This window comes from Impatiens glandulifera, chromosome 1, assembly GCF_907164915.1.
Source record: "Impatiens glandulifera chromosome 1, dImpGla2.1, whole genome shotgun sequence".
NCBI lineage: Eukaryota > Viridiplantae > Streptophyta > Magnoliopsida > Ericales > Balsaminaceae > Impatiens > Impatiens glandulifera.
This window is the reverse complement of record NC_061862.1, coordinates 37706224-37719246: the sequence shown is the minus strand read 5'-3', so window position 1 is coordinate 37719246 and position 13023 is coordinate 37706224. Positions and strand designations below refer to the sequence as shown.

The following is a 13023-nucleotide window of genomic DNA, read 5'->3' as shown; positions in this document are numbered from 1 at the left end:
ATAAACGAAAAGACAATCATCTAGAGTATCAAACTCAAGCTCTGCTTCTGGACATCAGCTGTCTTAAACCGTCAATCTGACTGCAATCTGCTCGTGCATGAGGTTGGTTGATTTTGTATTTTCGAATTACTTGCATTTGGACACCCTTTAATATATACTAAAAATTATAAAAATTATAAAATGGATAAATAAATATTTTCCAGCAATAATATAAAAGAATAATAGCTTAAGGCCTTGTTGTAAATATACTATTTTTTCTTAACTTTGATTTATCTCATTTTTTCCAGGTACTATTAAGATCACGCATCATCTACATGTATTCATCTCGATTTACCTATTTATTTTCTCATACCATGATGAAAATCTAGAAACCTTTAGTCCCTATGTTTGGATTTATTCTTAGATGCATGTACTAGGATAGATTAAATAAACGAAGGGTAAAAGAAATATTTTGTGTAAAATTGCCAAAAGTTTATAATAGAGACTGTTCATTTGATATAAAAAAAGTTTATGACTCAATTAAAGGAAAAATGATGTTCTTAAAGCATGGTTATTTTAACTTGTTTAAAATAAGTTAGAATAAAAGAAATGAAGCAAAAATTGACCGTTAACAAGGTCAGGGGCCATAAAATGTTCAAGGATGTTAGAAATAATTATTTTGAAAACAAGCTTGGGCTCTTCTTCCTCGTGAACTTCATCCAGTGATGGCAAAGCCTTAGGCCAATTACTTCATCAGTGATGCTCCAATTTAGACAACTCTAGGAGGTTCGTCCTCGTAGCGGTTCATTTTCTAGAGATTCCAATACATAAACATCGACGATGTATGGATCTCTTTCTTCAACGACGAACGCAAGATACAACTCTGATGATGAGTAGTGGACATCATTGAGGTTTGTCGACACGTCAAGTTAATTAATTATGTGAGAGGATCCTTCACCTCGTCGCGCTAGCTATGGTGAATGATGTACGAAATCAAACTCAAGAAAATCATTATCAGCGTCTTCCTTTGCAGATTAATATTACAGCAATGACGGATTTTTCTAACAGAGTTTACTTCATCTCGACCTTAAATCAGATGACTTCATCACGCTTCGATCTGGGTTTTCTCTGGAGAGAAAGAGCATCTGTGAATCATGAATTCACAACCTCCGTCTTCAATCAGCAACGATGAGCTCGTGAGAGAAAATTTTAACCTAACCTAGTTCTTTCTCTAGACTAACCACACATATCTCTAACTTAGCTAGATTCTATCAGGAAGGGGTAACCCAATCAATCATACTATCCATCACATAGCAATATCATTAACTATAATGTTTACTTGTTTTACATTTTTCTCTAATATTTTTTATTTTGTGTATTTAATGTTCATTAATCAAATAATTTGATACTACTTAAAAAAAGATAAATATGGTATATAATATATGGAATGTTGAAAAAGAAAAGTGAATAAGAGAAGTAGCACTACATTCTACCAATAAGTAAGCACATCACAAAACTGTTAAAAAGACAAAAAGGAAATGTATAGATAGATTGATATATCGATCATAGATAGATAGATATGTCTTTATATAGTAATTAGGTTCATGCATGATAATATATATATATTTATTCAAGGAGAAGATGAAATAACTTAGACATTCTTACATTAGTTGATGGGTTCCTTTTGTGCATTGAAGTAAACAGTTGCAACCAGAACCCCCAAGCATAGGTGATGAGAGAAAGCTCTAGTGTTGAAGTTGGCCCTAGTTATGATATTTGGCTTCTTAATAGTTTGGTCAACATATTTGGACTGTCTAAATAGTATTAGAATATAACGGTGAATTCCAACAGCTGGGCATGGCTCCATGTATGGCACTATCTATTTTCCTCCATTTTTAGTTTACTCATAGTTCAGTAGGTGAGTGCAAGAATTCATATTTTTAAGGTTATGAGTTTGAATCTTCTCACCTGGTACTCAATTCTTAGTTAGCTAATTACATTTTAAGGTTACACAACACGAAATTAACGCACCTTGACCAGAATTGGTACCTCCGGGAATGTTGACCACAATCCTAAAAGGATAATACAAAACATTAGTATACATGGAATTGTTGAACTCTTCTTACTATATTGAGTCAACCCTTGGCGAATCAATGAGATTCAATCATCTGTTGTACGGACCCCTGTTCTGGAGGGGACAAAACAATCATTTGAAACAAAATTATTTTTTTACTGGTTTTCCCTCACTACTGTGGAGAGGAAAATGAATCTCCACCAGGCGTTTGATATACCCAAAAGATTCTCACATTTTTATATGGGTTTGTAAGACTTAATATATTATTACCTATTACTATTGTTGCTCCTCTAATGTTTAATGCATTTTGATTGTAGAAATATGTAATTAGAAATGTTCTTATTAAAACAAATCTTAATGGAATAATTGTTAAATAAAATCTTTAAATAAGATCTTCAAGATTTAAAGCTTGTTTGATCTTTGATTATTTGAGAATTATTTTTAAAATTTTGTCTAACAAATCTTGTTTGCTAAAAAATATAAATTATTTGAGTTTTTAATTCGTTTAATTACTAAAATATATTTTTTTATTTAAAATTAATATAAAATAAAATATTAATATTTAATATTTTAATATTTTTCGTTAATCAAATAAGTGATTTAATATTTATAATAATAATGTAATGATATGTAGAGAATTTCTAAAAAAGATTTGTGTTAGTAATACTTTTTTTTTGTAAGAGACGACATAGTGTCAAAAAAATAAAAGTCACAAAAGGGTAAAAGAGTTAAATGAGTTCAAAGGAAATTAGAGTAAAAACAAACGGAATGAAGTAAAAAAAAAATATGACAAATGAGAATTGAAAATTAAAGTGTAATGAAATCAATTATTAGGGTGACTTTCTCGTAAGCGATGTTTTAGTTTTTATTGATAACAAATTCTTCTCGTGTTAAAAAGTCCTATTTTGTGATATTACAAAACTTTTAAACATTTAAAATATATATTTCTAATTTATTATAAGTTATCCTGGATTAAATTTTATCTTATCATCAAAATAGTAGGTTTAATATACCTGCATGATTAATTAGGTTTGTAAATTTAACTAAAAAAATAGGTTTAAAATGGTTTTAGTCCTTATTTAGTTTTATTTAAATAGATGAAAGAGAAAGAGAAAGAGAAAGAGAAAGACTGGACAACCAGTGCACCCATTCTCTCATGGAGGGCTCGCTAGGGCCTGGATCTGTCATTACCTGATCATGCATGCCAAAAAGAAGAATTAAAATAAATAAATAAACACATTTATATTTATGAAAATAAATGACATGTGGATTTGCTTTGTTCATTAGTTTTCACACTTAATTGTTCATTAGTTTTCACTTGACAATTAGTTGACAATTAATTGATTAATGAATGCATGTCTAAGTGGTCCATTTCAGTGCATGCCATTACATTATATTCAAGTAGAATAATATATAATATATGATATATTGAGCAATATATTTAATTTTCTAAGAGAAAGTTGGATTGATTTATTTTACAAATTCAATAGTTACATCATTTAACTCATTTTTTTTATTTTTATTTTTATTTTATAGATCACATCACCTAATTTATTAAATAAAATTTTATTTATTTTTATTTTTAAATTATTTTACCACTCTATATTATTACCTTTTATGTCATTTTACAAAATAAATTATACATTTAACTCCCAATGAATTTTATATTGTAAACTAAATTAAGTCTAAAAGTGGGTAATACCTACTTAAAAATATCAACAAAAACTTGTAATGTAAAAGGTATCTGATCAAAAGCCAAAAAAGTAAAAGTTCAAATCAGTTCAAATCGACGCAAAACTAACAGTAAAACCCAAAATCTCGCTTAACCTAAAATTCAAATGAGGGCGATAACCTCTAAAATAAAGCCGACAACTTTATTTGTTACTCAGATCGATGGTTAGACTTATAATATTTAATTTAGTAACAGACAAATATTGTTTAATTAATTCTTGTGCCTAATCTGTATAAAATTCTTAAAAAATTATTTTTCTAAAAAAAAAATGTGACTTTCTAGTAAATATAATTTTGATGTTTGGAATCAAAAGAATTCCACATGCACTAACTCAAATACCCCAAAAGATTAATCAAATAGACAGAGAAATCATTACCAAGGTGTACAGCTCATTAGGCAATCCAGAAATGCTGACAGTTGGGGGATTGAAAGCCATAGAAGGCTTGATGCTGCAACCATTAGTAACATGCTTGGTTGCATAGTAGACATTCATGGCTGTTGTGGGCACAAATGGATCCACCACATCTCCAATTATTTTACACATGATCAGAGGATTTATCGAACTAGCAGCCATCTGAGAGGAGAAAAATTAAAACAGAGAAAGAAATGAAGAGCTGATGAAGATAAGAGGAGGCTGACAGAACTAAGTGAAGGATATTGGTATATAAATATATAAATAAATAGATGGACAGTTGGAGTAGATGAATGGGTTAAAATATGGGAAAGAACAATGTAAGAGAGAGTTATTGTACATAACATATGCATGAGAGACAACTCAATTCTATTTACTTTCTAATATTTTGTATTGTAAATCTTAATCCATAGATTAATTTTGACAACTTTTCTTGAACGACACATCACCATCCATAGACAAATTATTCAGAAAAATAGACAAGACATAAATGAAAATGACAAAATGAAAATGACAGTTAGATAAAATAAAGATAAAAAGTATTTTAATTTAATCCTCCATAAATAACATAATTTAAGTTAAACTAGTTAAACGGTTAAATTAACAAATAAATTATGTGCATTATCTAGTTTGCAAATTTTTTATTATAAACATGGAAAATGGAAAATCACACACTATCAATACTTTTTTTCAAATTAAGAGAAATATTGTCATCAACTTTTTTTGGTTACATAAGTTTAAGACGGTGGTTGTGGAGAACCTATTGGAAATCTTTAAAACAAAATCATTTTAATGATTCTAAAATCTTTATGAATATTAAATCGAAAAGTGAAAGTATAATTGAAACGAGAACTTACCACCAACCATTAGATAATCGATGATGAACCTTAGAGTTTCTTCCACAAACGGCCGGCTCTTTAACAAAGCGTCCAAAAGTCCTTAGAGATTCTTCTAAACCTTTTATCTTTCTTAACACTTAATGCTGCAAGTTCTTAATAAAAGAAATGGGCTTAGGGACCTCTAAATATAAAAAATTATATTTATAGAGTTATTGTCATCAAATAGTTATTTTTTTAATATAAACTACTCCATTAAAATAACATTATGGAGAATGAATTAAAATACATTAAATATCATAATGTAGAATAACCTCATACATTTAATGTGTAATTCCAAAGGTTGCAATATACAAATTAATTTCAATAAATTAATTTGTACACATTATTGAATATAATAATTTACACATTAATGTGTATTATATTTTATTTGTTATATGAAATTAAATCTTACATTCTCCCACTTAGTCCATTAGTATAATATTTATCTTAAAAAGGACAAATATACGAATCATGCATGGTGTAACGCCAAAAATGGACTCTTCCCATAAAGGGTTTTCGTTACTCGATAGTCGCGTCCCATAACTCACCTTACTCTCTAGTGAGACGAGAAACCAAAATGGTAAGTTTGGCTGGAGTACATTTAAAAATCTCGATTTAGACTAGTTTTGATTTTTCTAGAGTCAATATATAATTTACTACTCGATAAATTAGGAAAGAATAATATTTTGCATGATCAATCACATTTTAGAAATTTTGTTCTTAATTCGGTTTTTGGTCACACGTCAGAAAGGGCTCTCGCACTATGTCTCACGTGACTGACACATGATAATTTCTACTTTGCACTTTTGACCATTTAAAAAAAATATTATTCTTGACCTTATTTATTTATCGAATCATAGGGCATGCGTCTAAAAATAACCTAAGCCTATATATGTGTCTAGTTTTGTATTTTTCTAAGTCATGCATCTATGTCATGGTCCTAAATCTAAAATATAATGAATAAAATAAATGATAGTATTTGTGAGTGAGAAAGGTGACTCGTAAAATAAAAGTACGTACAGAACAAGATAAAAAAAGTTAGTTTAAAATATAGAATTCAAACAAACCTACTTAGGTATATTTTTTTGTGTTTTTATAAAATAATATTTTCTGATTTTTTTTTTTGATTTTTTTAAATTTAAATAAGGCCGTTTAATATAAAACAATAATAATAATAATAATAATAATAATAATAATAATAATAAATAACAAAATGGAGCAAATAAACCTGGCCTTAAGACAAGTGGTTAAGGAGTTGATGAGAAGCTTTGACGTCGGGTCAATATTTCGGGCAGGTGGAGGAAAGTGGAGCAGGTTTCAAGAGAGGGATTAAGAAAGAAGGGATTTCAGGTTGAAAACATAAACGCTCTTATCGTAGATGATCTGGGGTTAATATATTTGGAGAAGCAAACGAGGTCATGAGTTCAAATCTTAAATCCTTGTTGGTATTTTCATTTTGTTGTGGTTCCAGATGTAAACTTGAATTCTAATAGCATAATTTTCTTTTAAAAGTCAGTCTTTTGTAACTATTCAAGATTTTAGAAGCTATTTTCCTTTTTTTTTCCTTGCTTTGAATCGATCCTAGTACGATCTTGGACCAACATACAATACAAAGACAACTTTCCAATCTTATCTCAAACATAATGAAATTATTAACATAAAACTTAAGAATTTTAAATGAGCAAAACTATGATTTTTAAAAGTAGAAATTTAGACACTTTTCTTTAGCACAGTCATTTATAAAATATTATAAAAAATAAAAAAAACTCATTTACCATAATCATTACAAGTCAGCAACAACTTCAACCAAAACTGAAACATGGAGAACCATCTTATAAGAAAATTTTGAAATTATTTATTTTCTAGTTAATTTGGAAGACCCTAACCATGTAAAATAAAAGTGTCTTTAAATCCCACCACTACTTTTTTTTCTTCTTTTTTATAAGAGTTGTCTGTTTTATCTATTCACACAGCCATCCAAGATTTTAGAAGCCATTTTTTTTTCTTGCTTTGAATCGATCCATATACGATCTTAACCCATCATACAAAAGTCCGCTTTCCAATCTTATCTCAAACACAATACAATCTTTAACATAAAACTCAAGAATTTTAAATGAGCTAAACTGTGATTTTTAAAAGCAGAAATTTGAACACTTTTTTGTAGCACCAGTCATTCCTAAAACTCTTTAAAGAAATCATTACCATATTCATAACAAGCCAGCAACAATTTAGACTAAAAACTGAAACATATATAGATAACCATCTTGTAAGGAAATTTTGAAATCATTTATTTATTTTTAGTTCATTTGAATAATCCAAAACTATGTAGAATCATCACACGCTGAACAAAGGACATTATAAAATCGAACATTGAACAAATAAACACTAAATGAAACTATTTTTTACAGTCGTTTTTTTTAAAGGAAACAAATTATGAAGCTACATTAAGAATGAAAGTGATTTGTGTGCTTACATAGTTTGCAAATTGTTCAAAACAATTTGCAATTTATACCACGTGCAATGGAGATCTCCAACTCCAAAACTAAGAAATGCAGCAAAAGCTTCAAGAACATCAACAATGGCCGCTCATCCTTTTCTCTCTCTATTCCTTCCTTTTTCTCCCTCCCTCGATCTTTTTATCTAACTGTTTCCACGTGGTTTCGTGATCCTCGCGTCTCCGTCCTTGTTTGTCTTTTGATACCAGTAACTAGATTTTTCCGAATGTTTTTTTACCTATGGTGTTAAGGAAAATGGATTCTCAAATAAATCCAAAATAAATCCAAAAGATCGATTGGACCACCATTTTTAAAACGATTAGAAACCACATAAAGGGAATCACCAAGAAATTTACGAGCAACGATTTTGTGCCTCGTCATCAATCAAAACTGTCTAGTTTGTCTCACGAAGTTCAAAGGAAACACTGGTGAAAAAAGGGTCAAAACCGAGAGTTAAAACTCTCGGTTTTGACCCTATAACTTTCGGTGAAGACACCTTACCGAAGGTTTTAGTAACCCTCGCCATCCCTCGGTATTGACACTCTCGGGACTTCCATAAAGAGAAAAACCGAGAGTTATATGAAAACTTTCGGATTTTTCTCTTTATGGAAAAACCGAGGGTTTTACAAGACCTTTCGGTTTTTCTCTTTTTGGAAAAACCGAGGGTTTTATAAAGACCTTTCGGTTTTTCTCTTTTGTGGAAAAACCGAGGGTTTTATATAGACCTCTCGGTTTTCTTCTTTTTACAAATAACTTTCGGTTTTTCTCTGTGTGGAAAAACCGAGGGTTTTGCAAAGAACTTTCGGTTTTACCCGAAGAGGAAAACCGAGAGTTATATACAAAACTTTCGGTTTTCCTCTTCGGTTAAAACCGAAAGTTTTGTAAATAACTCTCGGTTTTCCTCTTCGGGTAAAACCGAGAGTTTTCCACTAACTCTCGGTTTTCTCCTTTTCAAGAAAACCGAAAGTTATATTAAAACTCTCGGATTTTACCCGAAGAGGAAAACCGAAAGTTTTGTAAATAACTCTCGGTTTTCCTCTTTAGGATAAAAACCGAGGGTTTGTCATATAACTCTCGGTTTTCTCTTTGGCTAAAAACCGAGAGTTTTCTAATATCTCTCGTTTTTTCCAAAAAGAGAAAAACCGAGAGATTTCAATATTACTTTCGGTTTTTTCCCCTAAATTTTTAAAAATGTGCGGATTATTTTGCTCGCAACCAAAACCTAACCAAAACCTGTTCAGCCAAACTAATATATTAATGATAAAAGAAATGCAGCATACATTAAACGATCACATTAATTGATCGTGAACATTACAAAATTCGAAACCAAACAAATATTCCGAACAATCTGTTATAAATTCAACTACTATAATGAAAACATGTTCATAATCGAAACAACCTTAGCTTGTGGGGGGAGGAGGTGGTTGTTGCCTCATATATAATTCGATTCTCTCCATTCTCGCGTTCATCTCTGCCTTCTCCCTCTCCATTTTTTCGGTAATCTCTAACTTCTCCCTCTCCATTCTTTCCACAATTTCTTGCTTTTCCGATTGCAATTCTTCCATTTTCTGTCTTCTTTCTTCATCTCTCTTCTCCAGTTCCTCCAGCTTGAGCTTCATTATTTGATTCTCTTCTAACAATCGCTCATTGTTTCGCTGTGAACTGTTTCCACTACGACGATCCTCACGAAAGTGTGTGGGCCGGACGCCTGATCCCATTCCGAACACTACCCCGTGTTTTTGTTGTCCGAACACCCTCTCCGTCAATTCAAAATCCGATATTCCGGGTTCGTTACTAACAACCTCCTCCATCTCAGCCTGCACAATTCAAATAAAATATCATTTATATAATAAAAAACTAGGCATATTCAATTCACTTACAATTTTCTCTTGCACGTGTTCGTCCGGGACGGGTGTTGGGTTTTCTTGTGTCGGTTTTGGTGTACGGGTCCTCTTGAATACTTCAATTACACACGGTGGCCGTCCCATTTCAATCGCCTGTTGAAATAAATTATTTATATAATTAATAACAATTTTTATATTAAGTTATTACAAATAATGAACTTACCAACTCGTCTTCAATTTGTGCAAACAGTCTACTTCCCGTTCGATGAGGGAATTTCAGATTCTTCCGGTTCTTCATATTGGTAGAACTGTGTCTCTGTATTTGAAATAACAAATGAAGTTAGATTAATTAATATCAACTTTTATTTGAATTATGAAACCGTACCTTAAACGTTTCTGTGAAGAAATGGTTGCGACACACAAACTCCCAATCATCTCGATTGTAGTCCGGTGGAGGATTAGCCAGTACCGCCGCCTCGTCTCCCTTGTGGACGCGGATATAATTCTTGTTCAAATCCGACCGCCATCTATCCCATATCTGATTGGCGTGTCCCAACCCCGTCGTTCGAAAATTCTCAATGTCACCATTAGTCGCTTCGAACGGATCCTGAAATAAATAACATCCAAATGTTACAAATAATTATTTAATGACGTAATGTATAATCAAGTTATAAGTAGTACCTTGATAGCAATCCACAGTGAATCCAATTGTTCTGCACTTAAAGTCTTCCACTTGAGAAGACGGTGTGAGACGGTTGCGGGGTCCTGGATAATCGACCCCACATGTCTAGACCACCGTGTTCTTCCCACATCTGTACCGCCTGACCTCCCATCCTTCTCTCTAAACGTTAGGGATCCTCGTCCCCGCTAGCCTCTTAGACAGCGCAATATTCTTGTTCTTCCCCCGTCTCTTGCGGGCAGAAGATTCTTCAAAATTATCAAAATCTTAATTAAATATGTCAATCAATTGAAACACTAACTAATTTGTAAACGAAATACCTGTCGATGATGGGTCGGGAGTGGTCCCGTGCTCCTCCTCGTCATCCTGCTCCTCGATGGGCTCCTCAAGTCCCTCGTCTTCAGCCTCATCGCTAGGCAGGTTATCAGCGAATGTGCTCTCTATATACTCTGCGAAGTCATCAATATCGTCTTCAGTCTCGTATGTTCGGGGAGGCGCAGTAGCTATCGGGACCACAGGAATCGGTGGTTGGTCTCTCGAAGAAGATCCTCGTTGCTTTAACGACTCGGATTGGGCAAGTAGGTTTTGGTAACTCTTATCCAATTTCTTGGGTGTCTTCCTCATACTCTTCCAAGTTGTTTTAGGAGCTTCAGACATTCTTAATTCACACCATTAATAAAAATGAGTGAATATTTGAAATAAAGTAATAATAAAAATGAATATAAAGTTAAAAACATAATTAAATCTACCTAATTAATTAATCTGAACTATATGTTTGTAAACCGCGGTTTTATTTTTGTCACAATCTTCATGAAAATACCAATACTCATAATGGATATTTATTCCATAAACGATGAGGTGAGTCTTCACTTCGTCTATTTCCATAAATGGCGTGTTCAAGCATTTCACGCAGGGACATTTCACAGTTTGTCGGGATGTATTCCGAACAGCATACTCGAGGAATTTGTCAACACCTTCCTCGTAATCTGGATGATCTCGACGTAAGGTCATCCAGCTTTTATCGGGTACTTCCATATTTCTAATAAAATGGAAAACAACCCGCATTATTATTTACTTAAATTTGTCTAAATTAATTAGGCTTACATAATGTTAACATAATTTCTAACTAATCTATCATTATCCAACCAAAATTACACATAAACAAACAATAATAAAACCTAACATAAATCTAACTTAAATCTAAACATAAATATATTCTAACATTATTTCATTCATACACATTTCAAAACCTATTTAAATTATAATTCAACCTTATTTCATTCATACACATTTCAAACCTAATCTAATCTAACATAATCTAACATAATCTAACATAAATCAAACATAATACCTAATCTAACATAATACCTAATCTAACATACTTCAAATCTAACATAAATCAAAATGAAACTAACCTAACCATATAATAAACCAACAAGAACTAACCTTGCACAAATAGAGCGACGAAGAAGAGCAACGAATGTAGATCGACGAGCGGGCAGCGGGCGGCTTAAATTCCTAATCCTAACCTAATAAAAATAACCAACATTAATATAACCAAATATTCAAACCAATAAATCTAATCGAATCAAACTCCAATCAAACATCAATCTAGCCAAAATCAAAATTTTAACCTAAAATTCTAACCTAAACTTCAATCATATCTAACCTAAATCAAACCTCAATTAAATAACAATCAAATCAACAAACATTCAACCAAACATATATCAAATCAATCGAATAAAATAATCAATCCAAAACCTAAACTAACCAAAATCAAACATATTTTCAACCTAATATAACATTATCTAACCAAATCATACAACCAAACTCAATATAACCTAAAACCAAATCCAACAACCAATTACAAAAATCAAATCCAATACATAATCTAAACTAATCAATCTAAAAATAATTTAAACCTAATGTAACAATTCAATATAACCTAAACTAACCAAAATCAACCAAATTTTCAACCCAATCAAACAAATATAACCTAAAATCAAACAAATAACCTAAAATCAAACAAATAACCTAATATCAAACAAAATACCTAACATACAAATCTAACAAAAATCTAACAAATATCTAACAATAATCTAACCTAATTGCAACAATCTAACAAAAATCTAACTTCAATCTAACCTAATTTCAAAAATCTAACAATAATCTAACCTAATCTGAAAAATCTAACAAGAATCTAAAATTAATCTAACCTAATTGCAACAATCTAACACTAATCTAACCTACTTTCAAAATAAAACCCTAAACTAACCTTGCAGGGCGGCGGCGGCAGCGGCAGAGATTCTTCAAGTTTCCGCGGCGGCGGCAGGGGGCGATTCTTCAACAGCTTCGGTGGTCTTCGGCAGGGCGGCGGCGCAAGGTGTTCGGCAGGGCGGCGGCGCAAGATATTCGGTGGTCTTCGTGGCTGCTTGTTCGTCGGGGAGAGAGAAGAGGGCGGCGGAGGAGATGAGAGGAGAAGAAATAAAATGAAATCGGGAAAAAGAAGAGGAAGAGGCGTTTTAATTTTAGGATGTCATTTCCGAGAGTTGTATAAAGAACTCTCGGTTTTACCATTTTTAAAACCCGAGAGTTGTGTGTAAAACTCTCGGTTTTACCCTTATAGAACCCGAGAGTTTTATATACAACTCTCGGTTTTATAATGTTTAAATTCCGAGAGTTTTAATATAACTCTCGATTTTTAATGTTATAATTCCGAGAGTTTTAATATAACTCTCGGTTTTTAATGTTTAAATACATTTTTAGAATTAAATTTAAATACACAAAAACGAGAGGCTTTGGTAAACCTTTCGTTTTTTATGCATATTTCCGAAAGTTATATATTTAACTTTCGGTTTTACAACATGAGAACTTGTTAAATTATTTGAATTCTCACTTTCTAATAACGTTGAACAACATTAATTTAACAC

At 31.7% G+C, this 13023-nt stretch overlaps 1 protein-coding gene across 1 annotated transcript; it reads right to left on the bottom strand.

Annotated features, from left to right (window-relative positions):
- Positions 1-1562: 1562 nt before the first annotated feature.
- On the bottom strand, positions 1563-4359 carry LOC124924917 (protein MOTHER of FT and TFL1-like). Its single transcript, XM_047464903.1, has 4 exons — positions 4162-4359; positions 3192-3244; positions 2011-2051; positions 1563-1854 (listed from the first exon to the last, which is right to left on the bottom strand). Exons 1-4 carry the CDS (start codon positions 4357-4359, stop codon positions 1646-1648), a joined length of 501 nt encoding a protein of 166 aa, XP_047320859.1. The 3' UTR covers positions 1563-1645.
- Between the last annotated feature and the right edge of the window lie 8664 nt (positions 4360-13023).

Coding starts and splice junctions, on each gene's coding strand:
- LOC124924917 (XM_047464903.1), bottom strand. CDS start 4,359: ATGGCTGCTAGTTCGATAAATCCTCTGATCATGTGTAAAATAATTGGA. Junction 2,052..3,191: donor ATGAGAGAATGGGTGCACTG/GTTGTCCAGTCT, acceptor TTATCCTTTTAG/GATTGTGGTCAACATTCCCG. Junction 1,855..2,010: donor AGGTACCAATTCTGGTCAAG/GTGCGTTAATTT, acceptor GAAAATAGATAG/TGCCATACATGGAGCCATGC.